Source organism: Ips typographus, linkage group LG2 (assembly GCF_016097725.1).
Source record: "Ips typographus isolate SLU linkage group LG2, UJ_Ityp_2.0, whole genome shotgun sequence".
NCBI lineage: Eukaryota > Metazoa > Arthropoda > Insecta > Coleoptera > Curculionidae > Ips > Ips typographus.
Genome location: NC_138423.1, coordinates 17,228,853 through 17,250,928, shown reverse-complemented (window position 1 = coordinate 17,250,928; position 22,076 = coordinate 17,228,853). Strand labels below are relative to the sequence as shown.

Sequence of the window (22,076 nt, the reverse complement as noted above, 5' to 3'; positions counted from 1 at the left end):
CCAACGAATTTTTCCTCAAAATTCGAATAAATCGTTTTCCTTTAATTTCAATATCAATGTGAATTCAGCTTGTAATAGTAATAAATAAATAGAATACTACTATATGAACCTAAGTTAATGAGTAGACTAGTGTGTTATTTGATAGTTTACTTGTTTAAAATGTCATTAATAATGACAGTCATAACTGTCATGTGTTGGATAAATAAAATAAATAAACTTTCGGAAGGAAACAGTGCGTTTTACAGTATGGCTTGTCATGTATAACAAGAACCTAAAAATATACAAAATGTAATTTAAACAGACTTGCATAACAATCGATCGAGCAATCGATATTCGCCTAATGACCAACCAAATACAAAGTTATATAGGAATTAAATTTGGTTTCCATTTCGACCAAAAAATCCAGGGATAATAAATACTATCCGGATTTCTACTGCGAACAAAAATCATATTAAATTACTAACTAGACTATTAAAATACCAATTATAATGGCGGTTTGCAAAAGCTAATGATCAAAATGTTCCGTAACGACTCTATGGGTCATTAAAATTGTCAGAATTATAGCAATGGAAATTTACATATTCAAACTCTAGAATATGAAATTCTACATGTCCGATATTCTACAACCTTAATAGTGAAAATAGTAGGTATAAACATCTAACCTACTTTCCACGGTTCAATTATTTAACTGGCTCGTGGTTCGAATGATGTTAATAATCCTGGTTATAATTACCATTTGTGCTTAATCCTGGGCTGGATGTAAATTTTGCCACGTCTACTATTTTGACAGCAAATTGCTGTCCGGTCTGTCGGTGAATGCATCTCCGAACTATGCTAAATGGCCCCCTGAAACAAAAACGTTATAAACGGTTAGCAGCGTCTCTAGACCAGAAACAATTTTGTTTTACAAATTGCTCCCGTAAATCGCACATTTTAAGTGGCAATAAAAGGATTACAGGGCAGAACTCTGGATAAACAACTTAATTAAAAATACGACTCACCCTTATACAAACAATCTTAGGAGAGTGCAATAAAGAAAATCCGGAAAATTTCATATAGTTTGTGACAAGTCCCTGAGATTCTTAATTAAAAGTGAGATTAAAAACCTCTTCGATAAGGTCACGCTTTATTGGAAATAATATCAGAAATTCATTTAGGAATTTATGCGCGGCTCTTTTGGAGAAAATTTTCAACTCGGTTTTCAATTAAAGAGTTCAATTTCGATTGGTTTACGTCAATTAAATCCTTATCAAGAAATAGTTTGAATTCTTAGCTAAAAATAAAACTCTAAAATATCTTAAACTCTGATTAAACCATGCAGTGCCAATTATTGTGAGACTTATTAACCAAAACCGTACTTAAGTCTCTAAAAGTCTTAAGTAGCGTCTTTTATGTGGGGACTTCCCTATGAATAGTAAGTTTTATCAATTTTAACCCCAAGATTATTAAAGAACACTAGATTTAGACAGATTCGGTTATTTTCAGAATTATAAGGAACAGCAGCATACCCTCGAGCATAACCAAGTATGAGGTATACTTTTGCATTTTCAAAGTATTTAGTAAATCAATTGTTTTGAATATAACAACATACAAGAAAATCAGGAAACAGATACTAATACATTAGTGTATTAGATAGTGAATTTATCTAATTTCATTTTAGGAACCCACTGCTGCTATAAATAGTAGAAGTTCATGCTTTAATACCACCAATGTGCAACTTATAGCCCAAATAAGTAATGAACTCCACTGTGGTTTCCCCGAAATTTGATTCAGATTATTTAAATCTTTTTCATCAGTCAAAATCCAACAAGCTGCAACTAAAACGTTGACCAGGAGATTTGCTAGGCTGAAACCCTAAAAAGTCATCTAGGTGAAAGCAAAAATCAATTTGATGCAGTATTAGGCAATTTATTCCACCTAAACTACGACCCCTGCCAAAAGATACAAAAGGTAAAACCTTTGGGTACAGCAAAATAATATATGCTGGAAGAAAAGGAAATACAGAGTAACATGATAATGTAAACACGTAACAGAATAAAATACATACAGTTTCAAACCTTTTTTCCATGTTTTTTGGTAAAGTTACCAGAATATTTTTGCAGATATTTTTATAAAATCATTATTCTAGGCGCTTCTATTTTTGTAAAAGTTACATGATGGAAGCAAAAACCGATTCGAATTTTATTAAAACAAACAAATTGAGGTTACAGCTTCTATTCATTGGAACTGCAACAAACACAACAACATTTAAACAAATATGATTTTATATTATTAAGTAATATTTATTTTAAATGTGGTTAAGGACATAAAAATTTTGCATGTGAATGTAGTGTTGTTACTATTTTATTTATTTATGGTTTTGTAAGTACTGAACAATAAAATTACCTACGTCGCATATGCGTTACAAAAAATTTTTTAAACATAAACATTCCAAAACTAAGAATAGAAAATAATCTCAGAATGGTTAAGTAGGGAAGTCTTCAATTTTTCAAATGCTTTCAATGTATTCTTTCCCACAATGTACTTGGCTTACTGCCAGGAGTGCCAGGAAGTTAATAGACCTTACAAACAAAAATCTTATTTGCTTTTATTACTGTAAGTTAATCTGCTTGATATTCAAATATGCAACCTGCATTCTTGTTACATGGTTTACCTTCTTTATTGCTATTCAAATTACCATGACAATGTTCTCTGTCAAAACAAACTTTTATCAACGTTTTTCTTACCAGGTTAATAAAGCAGATTGCAATACTTTTCAAGTAGGTATACAAAAATGATAATCTGAAAAATAAATTCAGTTTCTTTTTAATTCTCGGAAAAATTATCATTCAGAGACAACTTGCAAAAAGGTCTAAACCAATGTAGAATTTTTACACTGTACCTAAACAGCTTGATGCTTGTATCCTAGCCTAGAAAATCTTGAAGAAAGATTTTAATACAATTAAGTACACATTCTAAAAAAATAATTAAAAATTTAAATCACACAAACTTTAATCTATTTACAGTACCAGTACCATTAATCTCTGAACTTATTTTAAGAATAATTTCTTTTGTCGAGCAGTAGAATCTGATTTCAGTTTCCATAGAAATAGGTACTTTAAATTGAAGCAAAAAGACGCCAAAAAATTAACACAGATACTTAATTTAAATTAGTAATATATTAAATATAGTATGGTACCTATACTAATAAACTAACAAACTTCACATTGTAAACATTTACTTTTAGCTATATTATAGTGCTGTGTCATTCCATTTTACTTTGATTTTCGCCATGTCATTGGGTCAAATTTTTAATCTCATTTTTAACCATCTAACTTGGCTTGTACCTACTTTAATAATCTTGGCTCAGGTTTTGGCATCAGTCTAATAATTGAGATAATAATAATTATTAATAAGTAGATATAATTAGTCTCGTAGATAATTAGTGTACACGGTGCTCAAAAGTTGTTGAAAAAAAAATAATTATAAAGTACCTACTTTTTTTCATACATCTACCATTAATTCTACCAAAAATTGAAATTTTTGAAAGTCTGATGATTTCAATAAAATCCGCGAGAATATCTGTTGTAACAAAGATTAATGAATTTTGTAATTCTAATTGTAACAACTTACCACTAACCAATCATCTTTTATACGTCAATAGAAAGCTCATTTCATTAGCTATCCATTGACATATAAAAGTTTATACAAAGTGTTGCAAAGAGAGTTAAATCAAAAAAGTCATAAAAAATGAGTCAACTTTGACGCCCTCTAGCGTCCAAACTGTCCAACCTATGAACCCAGGTTGGGATATTAGAAAACTTATTCCATTGGCTATTTATTGAATTGACCTTTCATTGACTATTTATTGAGTATAAAACTCTACCAAAAATGATGCAAATAATCGAGTTATTCAAGATTGAACTAAAGGATTCACCAAAAAAGTGGAAGAAATTGGTCAATTTTGCCACCCTCTAGCAGCCAAACCGTCTAACATCCTGTCTTAACCTATCAACCGAGATCAACCCAATTTGAGATATTTTTAAAAATCTCATTTTATTGCCTAAACATTGACGTACAAAACTCAGCTAAAAATTGTGCAAATTTGACGCCCTCTAGCGGCCAAATGCGGTACCACTAACCCATGACTTTAATATTTCAATGGAAAGCTCCTTTCATTGGCTCTCCATGGACATATAAAAGTATATACAAAGTGTTAGAAATACGCGTGTTATTCACGGTTATGGGACAGGGTGCACCGGAAAGACTTTTTGACTGTTGGTTGCTCAATACCACACTAGTAATGTAAATAACTATTAACCAACGAGTGTATTAATGAAAGTGATAATTGAAATGGTTTATAAATAAAATTGAGATTATTAACCGCTTATTATCTAATATAAAAGTTGGTTAACTACATTTTTCCGTCAACTGTAGTTTATAATAAATGTTTAAAATCCTACAAAGTTTGAAAAAAACTAATTGTCAGTTGTATCAGCAACAGGGCAAACCCAAATCATAGGCACCCTTGACAATGACAGTGACCTCGACAGTGACAGTTAGTTCTGTCGGTAATGGTGGAGGTCAACTAAATAATGTGGATCTATTTTTCTCTGTTTAATACAAATAAAATAGGATAGAACTATACTATGAGCGTATTTGGTTGCCTATGAAAAATCCTGCATTAAAGTAAAACAATTTAAAAATCATGCATTAATTGGACTCATTAATGAAGGATTTTGCATTCCTTATCGTCCATTAAAAAAGGCTGTTTGGTTAATACATGTTCAACAGAATAATAACTTAAAGGTAGTGTTTTGTACCATCCAATTGTCCTGAAGTTATTTTGCTTTTGCCTTGAATTTCCAGGAAACAAAAATAATATGTTAGATTGTTTTTCATATTTAATCCAATACAAATATTGAAAAATTAATTGGTGTTTCTTGTACCTATCTAAATCTTAGATTTGGTTGTAGAAAGAAACTGGTTGCTAAAAAGATCAATAGTAAGATAATTTTACTCCTAATTTTAGCTAATAAATTAAATCCAAACTGAATAGTTTCTCTTCAACTAAATGATAACTGAGACCAAAAAGTTATTTTTTTTTAAAGTGCTAATGTTGTAGTTTATTGTTCTTGGGAGGGTTCCTAAACATTACAACATAAGTTTTGCTATAGTGCTCAAGTTATGCAGAAAAAAAATATTGAGACTGCAACAGGGTACACCAAGGGGTACACCTCAAGCTGGGCCAGGCCCCAAATATTTCTGGGGTAAAACTGGGTGGTAAAAAACTACCAAACATCCTACTGAAACTTCATTTCTCAGTTTATTGTGTTTATGAAAGAAAAACCTAAATAAATGTAGTTTCATTTTAAATTTTCTTGTTGCCTACCTTCCAATTTCTTCACACAAGTCATAAACATCATCAAAAAGCACTTCATCATCAGCCATTGTCAATCACTGTATTTTTAACGATACTGAAACTATAAACTATATGAAATAAATCACTGAACTTCCCAGTTCATTAGCAATCAAATCACAAAACAAAAACTGAGTCAACAGTCAAGAGGTAAACATAAGCATTGTAAACAAACCGATTCACACCTCTCTTATGTCACCAGTTCTGAAACCGGTCAAAAACTCTTTACAGAAGCAGCAAAAGTGAGGTTTTGTATAGCTAAAATTGTATAAATTTGTAGTTTTTGCAGTTTTTTTTTAAATAAACTTAAAAAGTATCTATCCACCCGGGAAAAAATTCGAATTTAAGTTGTCAGCAGAGAAGTAATTGAAGTTGCCTAAAACTAGGTGCTCAAAGGAAAGAAACACTAACTAATTTCACCGTGGTGGGATGGATTTCCGCTCGAGATTAACCGGAAAAAATATGTGAAAACACTGATTAAAAAGCGAATTTAAATGTCCCGATTTCACGGTTAATCGACGACGGGCTAAAGTCGAGCCTGGATAAAGCGGGGCCCCGAATACGCCCTCAAAAAGCCAACGACGGGGACTTTAGCACAAGATTGACAGAAGACGGCATGTATTTTTCCAGGCGCGGACTGTGGGTTTGTTGACATGCGCCATTTGCTATCGCAGCAGATAATAGAGAGGTTTAGCACCGACCAAAACTTCAGTCTTATAAATTATAATTAAAGTATTCAATCGACTGTTTGAAAGGGTTTTTTTCAAAAAAGGGAAATCGTAATTCTTTTAAAAATAACACTAATCAATGTTTTAGAACCCACACGCCAAAATACTGTCTTTCGTCTCAAGGATTTTTTTCTGTAACTTTCTTCGTTTTGGCGTTTCATGGAACGTGCCTGAGCGAATTTGACGTCACGATGACGTACTTTGACAGTTGGTAAAATTATAATTTTGTTAAATGACGTCATCGTGACGTCAATTTCGCTCTACACACTCCATGGAGCGGCAAAACAAACGGGACCTGTATAAATAATAGTCTATTTTGTATCGCACGATTAGAATTGTTCGAGATTGGTTTATTTTATATTTTGGACGGTTAGAATCAACTGTAGTGGATCATCAATCTACTCAGCTAGAACATACTTAGCAATAACATTCTTGTAGGAGTAAGAGAAAACATTGGCGCATTCACCAACTGTTAAGAAAATTTAAGATCGCTTAAAAATGGGCCACAACAGAAATCTTCAAAACAACGACGAGACAAATATATATTATATATTTCAAGAAAATTTAATTTTTTTGTGACCTTATATGAAACAAATATAAAACTGGATTGGTTAAAAAACTGCATTAAACAATGAAAAAAAATTAAAAACTTTAATTAGTATACCAAAAATATTCTAAAATGAAATAACAGGGCAAAACCAATTTGGTGCAGCTGCCCTTTATTTCAGCTTTTTTAATATGAATAATTAATTAATATTTCGTCAATAAATACATGCATTGATGTTTTCAATTGCAAAGGTAAATTTTCAGCAAGTCAGCATAATTTGAAATAATGGAATTTAATTTTTGTTGTCCTTTAAAATAAAATAATGTAACAGTAATACTTACCTACCACTAGAGTCCGGATTTCTAGAAATTTTGCTTTCTGTAAATAATAAAAGCAACCAACCTTTGACATCTAATGTGAACGATTTATGCAGAAACGCGTTATTTGACAGATTTTGTTAATGCTTTTTTTTTTCGATTTGTGCTTATTTACTGCTATTTTTGTATGGTTTAACTAGTTTTTTTATAAAACAAGCTTTTCAAGTTTTTAAAAATAAACTAAACTAATAACTGCTTTGACAAAAAATTGCTATATTGAGATATTGAAAGCAAACATATTGAAAGCTTCTGAACGACAAAAACATGTTGCAAAAGTATCAATTTACAAATTTAAACTGACCAAAAAATTTCCAAATGCTTCTGAAGTAGTCTAAAAAAATGTAAAAACTTTCCAAAACACTACTACAGAACCTCTAAAATGTCCTGCAAAGCTTATAAAGCAACCTAGAAGCTTCTAAAAGCTTCCAAGTGCTTTTCAATTTATCTAGAAGCTCCCAAGGGCTTTTCAATTTATCTAGAAGCTCTCAAAAGCTTCCGCGTATTACTTCTAAAGCAGTTTAACAGCTTCCAAAAGTGTCTAAAACCGTCTACAAGGTATCAAATAGCCTTAAAGGCAGTCCAGAACCTTCAAGGCTCTTTAAATTGTCCAAACACCTTCCAAATGCTCCTAAAGTAGTCTAAAACGGTTTTAAAACACTACAGAAACTTCAAAATGCTTCTCAAGCAGTCTATGCCTTTCAAAATAGTCTAGAAGCTTCCAAAAGCTTTTAGAACACTCTAAAGGCTTCCAAATAATCTACAACTAGTCTAGAAGCTCTCAAAAAATTTCAAGGCAGTCTAAAAGCTTCCGTATGCTTCTAGAGCAGTTTAAAAACTTCCAAAAGTTCCAATTCACATGTCTTAAAAGCAGTCCATAACCTTTAATGCTCCTAAAGTAGTCTAAAAAGATGTCAACCACTACAGAAACTCCAAAATGCTTCTAAAGCAGTCCGAAGTCTTTCAAAATAGTCTAGAAGCTTTCAAGATCATTTAGAACAGTCTAAAAAATTCCAAATGCTTTTCAACTAGTCTAGAAGCTCCCAGAAGATATTAAAGCAGTTTAGAAGCTTCCAAAAAATTTTGTAAACCGTGTAAGAGATTCCAAATGCCTCTAAAGCATTCCAGAACCTTTAATATGCTGTTTAAACAGTCCAAATGCTCTAAAGAAGTTAAAAAAAAATTTAGTTTTCAAAACAGTCTAAAATCTTCTGTGCTTCTAAAGCATTTTGGAAAAAAATTTTGCATCTCTGAATAAGGCTTTTTTACAGCTTTTTAGAGGAAAATGATTTTGCTTTTTAAGCGCCTTTTTCACAATTTTTGTGCTTTGTAATCTGGACTCTACTTACCACACTCTACTATTTTAGAGGTAATTGATACTTTTCTTGAAGAATATAATCTTTAGAAAAACTATCAATAAATAAAAAAAACTATTTTCCAAAATAACTTTATTTTAAAACATCCAACATATGGTTTTAGTCAAACAAGAAAAAAAATAACTTTTTGAAATGTGCTTGTACAGACAACTATTGTACATACACATTATTATAATAGACGCCCTATACATCAATTCAGTTGTACTAAGCAATTTTAAAACCTATAATAAACTTAACTTTCCTGTAATTTTGTCAACATTCTCATCTGAACCAAATAAACTTAACACAGTCACTGAGCCTCTGGGAATCTGTGTATGTCCAGCATCTCTCACTAAATAAGCTGGAATGTTTGCTTCCTTAGCTTTGTCATACAATTCCATTAAGTGTTCTGTACTATTCCCTTTCAAAACAATTTTTTTCTCCCTGATACAAAATTTAGGTATGTGTGTAACACTAAGCAGTAATTTTTACTAATAACAGTCTTACCCACTTTCCTCCCATTGATTAAAGTCACATTCCATACTACTCTCTAACATGTCCCTATAAAGTCCTAAACAAGCATGTCCTACTTGAGCTGCAATTTTTCCAACACCCATTTTCAGGGACTTATTTACAACAAATATCATTTTGTAATATGAGTCTCCTTCATCCTCCCACTCATCATCATTTTCTCCATCCTGAGCTTCTGATTCATTTTTGACAATAGATTCACCATCCCCAATTTCCCCTTGCAGAGAGTCATTACCAGTGCTATTGAATATATAATTTATTGCTGCATCTGCTGAGCTATTTCCTGTACAAAAAAGAGCCTGAAATAGGTATAAAGAAACATATAAATATAAGTATTAATGCCTTGATATCAGTGTAAGTATACTATTCACATAGATTAATCCCTTTAATGTTATAAATGAATTTCATTTAGTACAGTATATTGTTTGAAAAACAACACTTTTTCTCCAGTTTATCTGTAAAAGATACCATCATATTCTCCACAAAACATGAGTTAGTTTATTGACTCTTACAATTTAAAATAAAAAAAGTTAACAACTATATTTGGCTTTCTTTTAGTTAGTTTTAAGTAATTTATTTATTTTTTTAATAAACTAAACAGTTGTACCAAGTTATTCAATTATTTTTTGCATATAATATCTGCCATGAATATATGATGTAGAATTTTTTATTATATAATTCTTCAAGAATACATGCAAATAGCAAAAGTTCTGAACTTGGTTTTTCAGTTTTCACATGTATCAGAATCTAGAGAATACATCAAATCATGACCTACCTATATGTTTTGTATAATTTTGTTATTTTTTTATGTACACATTTTCTGTCAGTAGTCTCCGTGGTTTAGATTTATACCTTTAATGCTACTACTCTATCAACTAAACTGAAGTAAACATGAAAAAATAAGTCATTAAATAAATAAACATTAAAAGAATTCTTGCAAAACAATGCAACAAAACCACTACAAGGAATTTCTGTGCTGTGAATAGAAAAACTACAGAAAAAGTCAAACTATTTTATTAAAAAAGTAATACCTAGTTTGGGATGATAATTTGGTTGATATTTAATAATTAAACATTAGATATTAAGGAACATTACCTCATTGGCGACAGATTCTGAAATTCCCATTGAAAGCAGCAGCTGCAGAGATTGAGGATCAGGTTGAAAATTAGATAGTGTTTCACTCATTTTGCAAAATTTAAACTAAAACAACTATAAACTTAAATTATAGGAAATCTATTTGAAGAGAGTAGGTAATTTTAAAAAAAATTTTAAAACTTGAAAAATAACCTCACAAAATCAGATGAGGTATGACAAGACAATCTTCTCTTTTATACTACAAATGTCAAAAACTTAATTAAATTTATCACTGAAGAAGACTAGAAGCGGTGCACATTTTAGGTTAGGTTAGTTTACAGTAGAAAAAACATTTTTAGGGTTATACTACTTGTATGATAAATTGAATCTTTAAATTTTAACTAAAACTTATTTATTTATTACATTTTGTTTAGTTAAAGTGTTATTTTTAACAGTTTCAAATTGATTAGATATTTCTAGTTTGGGTGTTGTGTTCGTAAGCTTTCTGAAGAATATCGGAGGAGCAGCAATTCATCATGAATTTGACTAGGTCATTTTTGGCCTCTAGTAAGTGGCATAAATCCATTTCAGATCAGCTTTTAATGGTATTTTTATGAACAGACTGCTGGCAACGCCTACACCCAACACTTCCATGTTTGTCAAGTAGGATAAGTTTTGCTCCTGCACTAGATTTTATACAAACTCGAAACTATGCAGCACGTAAAGGCACAAGGGAACGTAAGAAGAAAGCAAAGGTCAAAGTTGTTGTGGAAAAAGTTGGATTTATACCACATAATTTGAGAAATCGGTTAGTTAACTTACCTATGGTATTTGAAAATAAGTTTATCTATTGCATTGTGACCGATTGTGACAATTTTCCTGTCACACTGAATTTTACTTTACCTTACTGCTAAATAAGGGATCACTGTAAATTAATGCACACCATTAAAAATTACAGGAAAGAGTAACTAATAGAAATAAATACAACTCTTTTTAGTTTAATCACATGAATAATATAGCACAACTTCTTATAATCTGAAAAGTAATGTCTGTTTCAGAGAGAAAATTACATTTTAAAGAAAGATTAAATACCTAGCCAAGATTTTTCTTAAGAATCTGTCAAGTTGGCAGTTGTCTGGTTTTGTCTTTTGTGTCTATCAGGTCAACCTTGATTTATGTTTTTAACCACTTGTTTTCTTTCTTTTGCTCAAACTGCTACCACCAACTTCTTATAAAGATATCACACTTTTATTTACCTATAAAATCAGTTTGGGTAAATATTGTTCCAAGGTTTTGCCCTAGTTTGAGTTGTGGTTGAAAATTGCAATACATAATTTTACTTTTCTTTTTGTATTTTTGTATTTATACAGTCTAATAAGAAGTTTGTATGAGAACTGTCACGTGACCGAGTTTTTTCACGAAATTTACCCGGATGCATTAGAATGTCCCAATTTGAACTGCTGTCACTTTGACAGCCCATAACTCGGTTATTTTGACAGGTATCGAGTTAATTTTTGTGACAGATTTTAGCCCAGAGTGTCCTTTACAAACCGTCAAATGTCATGTTTTTACGATAAATGTCACGTGAGCGAGTTATTGCACGAAATTTACCCGGATGCACTAGAACGTCCCAATTTGTGTTATTGTCACTTTAACAGCCCATAACTCGGTTATTTTGACAGGTATCAATTTTTTTTTTTTGACAGATTGTAGCTGACAATGGCCTCTACAAACTGTCAAATTTGACTGTGAAAATATTAAATTGAGGGATTAAGTGCCGATTACACCGACATATTTAAGTACACCCTATAAACTAAGTTTTAATTTGACTATGACATTTTGCACTTGATCTGTCACAGTCAAATAACCACTTAGTCTAGGTGAACCTTAGGGTGTCCCTAATTACGTCGGTGCAGTCCTCCATTACAGCTTTTCTGTGAGCAACTTTATGAGTTTTTAAAAGTTTAAAGCCCGATTTTTATAGAAAAATCTGTATGGCTGGCACAAAACAGTGTTTAAACAATCATGATCACTACCAAGAACAAAGTTTGATTAATAATATGAAATTGATTTTAGTTTTTTTTTAGAAATTCAAGGCACTAATTTTTGTAATATATATTAAAACAAAAAATTTGGGGGTTGGTTAATTTCTTTTCACTTTTTGGTTTTAACTTTATTTTGCTTTTTTTCCACTAGTTCATAATTTTATTGCAATTATTTGTTGTATGCTCAATTTGTAACATTTGAAATTTTAAGAATTTTAAACATTTTAAACCATTGAATCAATAATCAAAAGCATACAGTTAATACCCTGACCAATTAATTAATTTAGGGCAAAATTGCTAGCAGCCAGGGAATCAAAAAAAGTTGATGATTCCTACAAGAGAGATCCAGTCGACGACGTCTACCAAGTAAAATATTACAAGTGGGTAGTATATCCCTTCATTGAAGCTGTTAAAGCTCACAGGGAAGCCAATCACCCTGAAGTTTATAATAAGCCTGAGGCCGATCTGTATGTTACTGTTGAGCTTAACATGCAAGGCGAGAAGAAGGTAACCTTGCAACACACAAATTTGATGTCATCTTCAAATGAACTCATCATTTAGACTAAATTTGTGGACAACTTTAGAAGAATTGCCGCTGTGCCACATGCTTTTGATCATGGAGAAGAACGAACTATTCTTGTATTTGCAAAAGATGAAAATATACAGAAAGAAGCCACTTTGGCTGGTGCAACCCTTGCTGGGGGAGTTGATTTAGTTAAAGAAATTCAAAATGGACAGGTTTGTGTTTAAATAAATAAAACAATCATTGTTTCAATCAGCGGTTTATAAAAATATAATCATTATTGTGTTTTGGTTACTACTTTTTACCATTTTTTTTAGGTGTTGTTGCAAGATTTTCAACATATAGTTGCTCATCCAGATATTTTACCAGAGTTGGTTCCTTTAAGGTTAGTATTATCTTGTTATGCAAATGTTGTCCTATAATTATGGCCATAAGATTTGTTGAACATATTTTTTTGTAACTCAAAAGTTAGTACTATTTCTTAACTGAAAACTAACAACAACTCTACATAACAGAACTCAATTTTAGAGGATTGATGAAGAGAAGATTTCCAAATGTAAGAAACGGAACTTTAGCAGGAGATGTTGGTGTAACTGTTGCTAAATTTTTAAATGGAATTAATTATCAGGCTATAAAGGACGAGTTTGAAAAGGATTTTGGTCAAATTGATGCTGTTATTGGGAAGGTAGGTTGACTATTCTCATGAACAATTAATAAATTTAAATCAATTTTTTTGGACTATTTTAAATTAAAAAATGTTTTAAATCGTTGATTCCAAATGAATTTCAGCTTAACATGGATGAAAAACATCTCGAAGAAAATTTTACGGCTTTGATTAATGATATTAACAGTCAAAAACCAAAGAGGGAAGGAGGTTTTATAATGAGGTAAGTGACAGACACTGAAAGCATCTAAATCTTAGAAACTTATTAACTTAGCACAATAAATTTCTTTAGATGTCTCTTAAGAAGTCCCCCATCAAAAGAAAAGCTGAAAGTAGATCACAGTTCATATATTGTTGAAAAGAGCAGTTCTAAATCAAAAAATATTGAGGAAGAAGTGGAAGAGGTTGAACAAGTGGCTCTGTAACGTTAGTAAGCATATTTGTTAAGGTCTTTGTAATAAATAGACTCGTGATATTCGTATTTATTTTACTATCCACACTGTTATGTAGAACAATATATTTGACCTATTTTCAAAGTAGATAAGGTTACTTAAATTTCCCAAGCTCTTAAAGTTGGATTTCTTTAATTGCCTTTGTGTACAAGATGTCTCAAAGTTTTCTTTTAAAGTTTAATGTCATACTACAGTAACTATAGCGATTAGTGTATAAAGCGAAAGTTATTAGTAGAGTCCGGATTTTTAGGAATTTTGCTTTTCGTAAATAATAAAAGCAGCCAAATTTTGACATCTAATGTGAACGATTTACGCAAAAACACGTCATTTGGTAGGTTTTTTTCATGCTTTTTGCTTCTTTTTGTGCTTAATTTAGTTTTGTATGCTTATTATTTATGCGGTTTTATTTTGTATAGGTTGTGTAACCTTCAATGCTCCTAAAGTAATCTAAAAAGATTTCAAAACAGTACAGAAACTCCAAAATGCTTCTAAAGCCGTCGGAAGCGTTTCAAAACGGTCTAAAAGCTTTCAAAATTTTAGTGCTTTTTAATCAGGACTCTAGTTATTAGGAAGCGATAAAAAATCGATTTTACAAGTTTGCAGGACGTAAAATTAAACTTGAAATACTTTGGTAGAACTTATCCAAACAGTGCACTTAGCACTGATGAATGAAAGGACCAAACAACACAGCCTTAGTATCAAGAAAAGTGAAATAAAACACTCACAAATGTAATTCAATAAGTATTTATTTGATTCTTTCTTACACCATTGTATTTTCGTATAAATTTTAAATATGCTCTAGAAATCAATGTAAGGAAAATAGTAATTGTGTTTTTGGGCGATTTTTTTATTTGTGTTTATATGGTAAATCTGTAGCGCAAAATTAAAACATCGAAATTCGTTTGGTTGTTAAATTTGATTTAGTATGTTTCAGAAATAAAGTTTTTGCTATGCACTATAGTTTCACGTTACAGACTTTCTTTTAATACATTTTGTATCATATTTTATGTAGTAATGAAAACATAAAGCCAAAGTATAATTACTTGATTTACGAACTAAATTTACTTCAAATGGGCTCACTCTATTTGTATAAGAAATACTTGAGGAAAAAATATGATTTTCCAAAAAATGCTACTTAATAAGTATCTTCAAAGACATTGTTTACACTCATTATACATTATTGAAATTATATAAATTAAAATTATAGTACAAAATAATATACAAGTAACCTTTGATTGACTAGCATTGGTGGACGTCAAGATGTTCAATATAAAAAATAAACTTTAAACTAAAGCTTTCACTGATATGTGACGATATTTAAATTAAACATCATTCTATGCTGAACAACTTGAATAAATAAATAAATAATAACAAGTTTCCAGTACTAAAAAGTATAAATAAATAAAAATATAAAATAAATCATTATTTGCTTTTAGCTACATCACCGCATTCTCATTCAAGATGCACTCATTGCATTCATACGTATTTTGTTTTTTTTATTTCGAAGACTAAATTTGTAGATTTACTTTGTCATATTAACTGCGGAAGATGTATTTACTTCATAATTTATGCATGGAATATTTTCATGTGCAATAATTGGCAAACTAAGAGTTTTAGAGACGTGTACTCTTATTATTATATAATATATTGATGTTGCCTACTTTAAAACTCTTTTTGTCAATTGGAGATAATATTATCTATGTATAATGCATGTATCTTTAATGGTAGGTAGTGTTTTTGACTTTTCTGTGCCACGCCTCCGGCCATATTTACAAGGAAGACGCACCAGATTTATCACAAAACCATCACCACTCTGGAATTGTGATGATTGTGGTGATTGACATGGTGCTGGTTCGGACTTTCGGGTTCACCGTTTTGCGCCACCGTTTCCACTTTGGCCGAACCATCGTCCGTATTGTTCCATTGGTGCGCGCTAATTTCTGCTAAACCTGAAACCCAAGATTTCGTTAATTTTGTTGCTTCGTGTGATTGTTTTAGCAAAATTTCGGTTTTGACAAACCTTTTATTGACTCACAATGTTCGGACGATCCGTGGGGATGCATATTAACCGGCACCGAGTTGATTTGGTGATGTTGGTAATCTTGAGAAGTTCCATCACTAGTTGGGCTTCGATTGCTTACTGGCGTTGAATTGTGCGATCTGGAAAATAATTTTAATTCAGCAATGTTGATAGTCATAATTTTGAATAAATTATCCATTAAAATTTCTTAAAGCAACACTACTTTTTCAATGGGATTGAATAGAAATTAAGTTTGACTTAAAGACATAACAGAATAGGAAGATAATAATACACGGTGGTTGGAGAACGGGAATGTTTTCATGTGCATAAACGTTCTTCTCGCTATTTCAATTCTATGTTTTATCTCCTATGAGTGATCCCAGCCCTCGTTCAACGTGCAGCCGAGATAAGTGAACTTTGCCTTCCTCTCAACTGGCTTATTGTTTATATACACGCTACCTGGTTGGACTGGATTTTTACTAATCACCATATATTTGGTCTTATTGACATTTAAGTTTTAACAACTCTTGTAGCCCCTCTATACTGTCCGATAACAAGACAGGTCATCAGCATAGCGGATATTATTGATGATGATTTCACCGTTAACTCTGGTGTTTTTTAGAGCCTCCATGAAAACGCTGCCTGACTAACGATTGAACAGGAGCGGCGACAGTATGTAACCCTGTCGTACATCTCTTTTGATGTTAATGTATTCTGTCTGCCTATTTTCAACTCTGACTGTAGCTTTTTGGCCCCAGTAGAGGTTAGCGACAATTCTGATGTCTTTTCCGTCCAGTCCAATATCTGTTAACATCTCTATCATTTTTCCCGCGTTTCCAGTCCCTCTTTGAACCCGAATTGTGTTTATCCGCTGTTCTCTTCACATTCTATATCCGCGCATGAATGATCTTGGGAAATATTTTAAGTACATGGCACATCAGGCTAAGGGTGCGGAAGTCCCCGCACGATTTTGCATTGGGTTTCTTGGGCAATGTAATAAAGGTGGATGCAAGCCATCTTTCTGGGATTGATCCTGTATCATAACTTTTGTTAAACAGCACAGTTAGTGTTTCAATGATATCTTCATCCATAATTTTAAAAATTTCAGATGGTATTTCATCTGGACCCGTTGCTTTTCCGTTCTTCATGAGTTTAATTGCCTGCTTTACTTCTGATATGGTGATTTGTGGACCTTCAACAGTACCTATCAAAGATTGGTTTTTCCGGTCGTTGTTCATCCTCAAAAAGATGTTCAGTATATTTTTCCCATACTCTTAATATATCATTTACTTTAAGCACAATATTACCATTCTCGTCAGATACATTTCCAAAAGCTCCTTGTCTAAACCGGCTCGTGACTTCTTTGATCTTTTTATGTGTATTGAATATGTCATGTTACTTATTTAGATCTTCTATTGCACTGCGCTTTTCGGTCATCCACTTTGCTTTGGCTTCTCGGATCTTTTTTCGGATGCTCCTGTGAGTTGTCCAGTATTCTTGAGTATTATTCGATTTAACTCTCCGTCTTTCTTCCTTGAGATTCATAATTTCGTCGGTCATCCACCCTTTACTCTTCTGTCTCGTGGTATCAGGCTTTAAAAAACGGTTGCTAACGGTTTCTATTGTATTCCATGTCTTGTCTGGTTCAGGAATGGATGTATTCAATTCAGATGTTAAAGCATCCTTTACTGCGGCTGTAACGTGAATTTTAACCAACACTTTTTTAAATAAATAATTTGTTTTTTTGCACCAAACCTGTATTACATGTAAACACAATTCAACAAATCCGTACCTACTTACCCCCACATTAGAACAGTCTGCCTACTAGGAATATCTCCTTGACTGGTGGTAGGTATTGGAGAAAAATGCTGTGGCGTTGCAATATGATGACTATTTGGACTATCCTGAGATTGCATTAGAGGTGGATCCTGCTTAATCTCCTCGATTTTGGGTGTAATTAGCCCATGCTGTGGAGACAAGGAATGTTGTTTCTTAAGAGTGTCCTGTAAGAATTGCTATAAATCAGAAACTCTTACTATATTGCGTTGCAACGCTCAACACACCTACCTTATGGGGACTTGAGGTCAATTCCAACTGAGGAGAACTCATTACTTGTACTGGTTGGATTATTCCCGATGACGGACTAACCGAATACGGCCAAGTTACATCTAGGCATTTGTTGTTAGGTACTACGTAACTTCTGGTTCCCTCGTAACTGGCGTACTTTACTGGCGTTGAGTCCACCACCTTTGAATAGAGTTTTATGTAAGAGCAGAAAATGTAAACGCAGCATTTAAGGTCAGATCATTGTTTGGAATGTGATATTTTAATAATAAAACGAATCATAACTGATTTATTATAGATGAACTGATTTGGACCACCTGCATGACACTCACTATTGCTGTTTAGTTATTCAAAAAAGGATAATTAAATTAATTGGGAGTGGGTGTTAAATTCAAAAAGATCTTTAATGTCTGGTTCATTTCATATCATATTCACCAAGTTGAGATATTATTATTGTTGAAAATTTAATAATTTTCTGAAATTTGTTGTACCATTGTTAAGCGTTAATTTTTATATTAGAATATACTAAGAACACTGTATAAGTACCTGTTGATGACAAGGATAAATTTTATCATCTACCACAGCCGGCCGATATGCAGTGTGATGAGTTGGGGTAGTATTTGCAGGATCGTATGTTCTTGGAGCCATGTCCAGGAAGCCATTGTATGCAGTTGATGGTGTTGCGTGATGGTATTCTGGATAGTAAGTGCTTAAAGGCCTAAAAATGTTAGTGTAAGAAACATCTTGTTTAAATAAGATTATAGTTTAAAAATTTTGATTATAATTAGTTTAAGGCTCACAATCAAACTTTGAAGATAGATTTTACCTATATTGATGAAAAATATTATCCGTCGTGGTCAAATATCTATTATCCAGAGCAGTGGCGGTTGGATATAAGGTATGATTGAAGTTCGATGCCGAATGGGTCATGTAGCTTAGACTGTGATCGGCAGTTGTCGTGGCATATGGAGCGGGGTACATGTTGTACGTTGCTGTGCAGCCATCCGATATGTATTCGACCTGTAAGTATAGTAATTATACATTAAACGTACTTTTAAAATTATTTTTATTAAATAAGAAAAAATTAAAACTTTATTGGTGTCGTTTCTACGAGTGCATATTAGAAGCTAGACTTTCTCTTCAAGGAATTTGACAATATGAAGAAGTAAAGTGGTCTACAATAATCGATCACAAAAAGGGGCTATATCTCTTATATATCTATCGTTTTACATAGTTGTTTAAGACTGAATTGTTGCTTTTAATAGCAAAAAGTAATGAGCAAAAGCAAGTTTTGAAGGCCTATAGGTATTTGCCTAATCTATCCTAAAATCTTCTAACCCTAATTAAATATAAAAACATACATACAGTGGCAGGCATCGACGGCACCACAGAAGTCGTTACGGAAGCATTGTTTGGTGGTGTTATCTGGCCAGCACTGGATCCATGAGATAATTTGCGTTTCGTCCTACATGTGGACAAGAAATCTCTAAGTTGTGTTTTGTACCTAAATCCAAAGACTCTAATAAGGTCTTAATTAACAACTTTGAAATAATGGATGCGCTTACCGTCTGTTTACTCTCGTGGGAGTCGTTGGAACCGGTGTGTGAGTGGGAGATGTCAAAAGCTGGTCGCTGTCCGAAAAATATGTGCTAGGAAGACCAGCGTCTAGGTAACTGACTTTAAAGTCCATAGTTCGTTTACCTAGGAGATCTCTACCTTCTTCTTCCCTATTTAAATCCACAAGTTATTAATATATGTTACACCAAAAGGTTTTTTTTAAACATACATTAAGGGTCTATGGGTGCTTATTACAAAATCGGGCTTTGAGTTTTTATAAACTAATCTGGAACTTGTTTGTAGCCATTGCCACTGTCCATCTTTGGCTTGAAGTCTATATGCTATCATACCAGAAGCACCAGTTTTTAGTACTAAAATTGACATTTATCAGTAACATTACATAATTATTATTGAATTACAACTTACACTCTTGATGTGCACTTGCTACGTAAGCTAAATCATCGTAATGAACCAAATCGTATCCGCCCATGTTGGCCAGTTCAGAATCTGAGTATCCCAATAACAGTTTACCTCTGAAAGTTTTGAAGTCTTAGTATTTGAGAATAAGTTCATTTGACTAGTCGTGTACCTTTGATCCATGGACACTAAGGCTAAATCCAGCTTGTGCTTACTTTTGAACATAACTTCTTTCTGAGGTATTTCCAATAGCGATGGTGGACCAAAAGGAGTGCATATCGCAAATAGTGCTAATGGAGGCTCTTCGGATTTACGGTTCTGACCGTGAAGCACTTTGACTCGACCTCTAATATCCAATCGCTAGAAAGTTTTAAAAATTAGTTATTTTTATCCAACAGAATAGTAGAGAAAATACCAAAAATCCGGAAGTATTGTCAAGCAGACATCGGAAGCGCACGGTAAAGCTCCTTTCCAAAAGGTGAGCGTTTTCTGGACTAAGAACATCCTGAAGACCCATATTGGTTGACTCCGGTGGTAAAAAAGAGTTCCACATTAGTTGTCTTTGTAATTCTTCTCTGTCTTCAGAATGGACAAGCTCGTACACTGATTGGTGTACTATATCAGACTAAACAGAAACAGTTATTTAATTTTTGATTTTCCTTCTACGAGCAAAATGAAGTGTTTAAGTTAGATAACTGGTGAAGACACTGTTTTTTTTTTCTATTTATACATGATGAGAATACAATTCTCACAACTTATTTTTTTCTATGATACGTGCATAGACATTTTACTTACCTGGTGAAACCCCAAGTACCCTTCAATGCTGTGAGTTGCAAAGAAAACTTCTCCTTCACAAGTAAGAATCATGAGGAAACCATTGAGTGCCTGAAAATATACATGTATGTACGTTTTGGTTTTTTAAGTATTATTTAACTTAATTAAAGAATAATTGATGAAAAAACTTAATTCTTACTTGTAAAAACATTTCGCCGTCCATAGGGGTATGGTCAAAAGCTGTGAGATCACGTGGTCGATGCAATCCGACTGGGTCATCTTTATCTTTGTGCATAACAACTGCAAAAAAAAGAGAAAACCCATTAACACATTTTGTGAAAAATTATTGCAATTCTCTGTTCTCTTAATTCGTTTTTTTTTACTTTTAAATTTTCGAACGTCTAAAGTAGGCGCAATAACGTATCCGAATCTTTAAGAATTAATTACCATTTATGCAGATCGTACTGATGGCAACAAAGTAAAATTAATTCAATGCACCTAAAAGTCGGTTTAACTCAAACAAAACAAGTCTCCAATATAATCAATTAGTATTTAAATAGCCGCGACAGAGCATTCGTGACTTTGCAAAATTAAATCGGGGTACAGCCACTGGCTTATGAGGCATATACTTTATGCCGTTCTGGCAGCCCATTCATAATACTAGCTTCATTACCTTTAGGGATTAGGTAGCTTTTTAGGTCTATTTAGGTCAGTTACATTAAAAAGCGACTTTATTTCCTTAAGCTGTATATCATTCAGCAAATTTCGGATTTGCGCTTGACCTTTAGAATAAAAAATGTTTCCAACCATATTGTACATGTCAGCCATACATCCATTATAATTAGAGCCAATAGAGCGCTACATGATAAAATAGGAGGGTAGCCAGACCGAACTTCGTAATATGATCCATATCTGAAGCTTACACAAATGGGGCGGAGTCCCGTATCTAATCCCTCTGACAGTCCTGATAGGGTCTGGCTGATAAAAGCCAAAGTTGTCATGCGGGATTTTAATTTTCGTATTAAGTTAATTTGTCTACTTTATTGTGTTTTAAATTCCACGTATATCAAGCGCGTCAGCATTGGAAAAATCAATAGTTTCAACTTTGCCAGTGTCTGCTCGACCGCATATCGTACAAATTAATCAACACAAATATGAAATGGAAAATGTTTTTAATTCAAATTCCATTAAATATTTTAGGTGGTAAATTTCGTGCATTTTCCATTATACCGGCTTTTTTTATCTTTAATTCAACCCCATCAATGACAAAAAAGGTTTATTTAAAAATATAGGTACTAGTAATGTTTTATAAAACCCTTGCCTATTGTTTGCTCTTAGTGCCTTGCATATTTTTACAAAAAGAAAAAAATTATCTATTCATATAATATTCCATCGCTTTCTTTTGCTGATCTGCCCTTTATTCCCTTTCCTGTCATTTTTTATTTCTTCTCTTTGATATCATCTTGCTTCATATCAGTTGTTGTCGTGTTTTATGTGACAAATTTTTGACTAGTCTTTTTGAATTCGGGTTTTTCACGGTTCAAGCTAATAAC

General features: G+C 32.5%; 4 protein-coding genes across 13 annotated transcripts in view; 1 reads left to right on the top strand and 3 right to left on the bottom strand.

Annotated features, from left to right (window-relative positions):
• CASK (peripheral plasma membrane protein CASK) overlaps positions 1-6,131 on the bottom strand; it is a 196,620-nt gene extending 190,489 nt beyond the window's left edge. For 2 of the 7 annotated variants that reach the window (XR_014177269.1, XR_014177268.1), the window contains exons 1-2: positions 5,372-6,121; positions 734-846 (exon numbers count right to left, since the gene is read on the bottom strand). Coding sequence is in view for 5 of the 7 variants with exons in the window: in XM_081974202.1 (XP_081830328.1) it covers positions 734-846; positions 5,372-5,430 (172 nt within the window). In the remaining 2 variants the exon portion in view is untranslated. Of the gene's footprint in view, positions 1-733; positions 847-5,371 lie in introns of all 7 variants that reach the window. The other 5 variants (XM_081974202.1, XM_081974203.1, XM_081974201.1 and 2 more) reach the window with 5 other exon arrangements.
• A 2,349-nt stretch (positions 6,132-8,480) lies between these two features.
• Positions 8,481-10,241, bottom strand: LOC145724127 (putative peptidyl-tRNA hydrolase 2). Its single transcript, XM_081972228.1, has 3 exons — positions 10,029-10,241; positions 8,910-9,232; positions 8,481-8,846 (listed from the first exon to the last, which is right to left on the bottom strand). The coding sequence occupies exons 1-3, from the start codon at positions 10,116-10,118 to the stop codon at positions 8,645-8,647; spliced, it is 615 nt and encodes a 204-aa protein (XP_081828354.1). The 5' UTR covers positions 10,119-10,241; the 3' UTR covers positions 8,481-8,644.
• A 103-nt stretch (positions 10,242-10,344) lies between these two features.
• Positions 10,345-13,716, top strand: mRpL1 (mitochondrial ribosomal protein L1). The gene is made up of 8 exons (XM_081972227.1): positions 10,345-10,574; positions 10,629-10,815; positions 12,340-12,559; positions 12,614-12,790; positions 12,893-12,960; positions 13,104-13,260; positions 13,365-13,462; positions 13,532-13,716. Exons 1-8 carry the CDS (start codon positions 10,544-10,546, stop codon positions 13,662-13,664), a joined length of 1,071 nt encoding a protein of 356 aa, XP_081828353.1. The 5' UTR covers positions 10,345-10,543; the 3' UTR covers positions 13,665-13,716.
• A 703-nt stretch (positions 13,717-14,419) lies between these two features.
• Positions 14,420-22,076, bottom strand: part of ss (aryl hydrocarbon receptor spineless) — a 92,618-nt gene continuing 84,961 nt past the window's right edge. Inside the window, exons 4-17 of one of the 4 annotated variants that reach the window (XM_081972223.1) lie at positions 20,723-20,823; positions 20,545-20,634; positions 20,165-20,374; positions 19,922-20,109; positions 19,759-19,865; positions 19,562-19,703; positions 19,341-19,502; positions 19,141-19,279; positions 18,602-18,795; positions 18,322-18,493; positions 17,779-17,958; positions 17,512-17,726; positions 15,712-15,851; positions 14,420-15,640 (exon numbers count right to left, since the gene is read on the bottom strand). In XM_081972223.1, the coding sequence (XP_081828349.1) occupies positions 15,486-15,640; positions 15,712-15,851; positions 17,512-17,726; positions 17,779-17,958; positions 18,322-18,493; positions 18,602-18,795; positions 19,141-19,279; positions 19,341-19,502; positions 19,562-19,703; positions 19,759-19,865; positions 19,922-20,109; positions 20,165-20,374; positions 20,545-20,634; positions 20,723-20,823 (2,195 nt within the window). In that variant the 3' untranslated portion in view covers positions 14,420-15,485. The remainder of the gene's footprint in view (positions 15,641-15,711; positions 15,852-17,511; positions 17,727-17,778; positions 17,959-18,321; positions 18,494-18,601; positions 18,796-19,140; positions 19,280-19,340; positions 19,503-19,561; positions 19,704-19,758; positions 19,866-19,921; positions 20,110-20,164; positions 20,375-20,544; positions 20,635-20,722; positions 20,824-22,076) is intronic. The other 3 variants (XM_081972224.1, XM_081972226.1, XM_081972225.1) reach the window with 3 other exon arrangements.

Excerpts from the sequence above, each read along its gene's own strand:
- LOC145724127 (XM_081972228.1), bottom strand. The coding sequence starts at position 10,118 with ATGAGTGAAACACTATCTAATTTTCAACCTGATCCTCAATCTCTGCAG. Across the intron at positions 9,233-10,028 it reads CAGAATCTGTCGCCAATGAG|GCTCTTTTTTGTACAGGAAA; the intron begins GTAATGTTCCTT and ends TACCTATTTCAG. Across the intron at positions 8,847-8,909 it reads AATCAATGGGAGGAAAGTGG|GGAGAAAAAAATTGTTTTGA; the intron begins GTAAGACTGTTA and ends ATTTTGTATCAG.
- mRpL1 (XM_081972227.1), top strand. The coding sequence starts at position 10,544 with ATGAATTTGACTAGGTCATTTTTGGCCTCTA. Across the intron at positions 12,560-12,613 it reads ACATGCAAGGCGAGAAGAAG|ACTAAATTTGTGGACAACTT; the intron begins GTAACCTTGCAA and ends CTCATCATTTAG. Across the intron at positions 13,261-13,364 it reads TTGATGCTGTTATTGGGAAG|CTTAACATGGATGAAAAACA; the intron begins GTAGGTTGACTA and ends AATGAATTTCAG.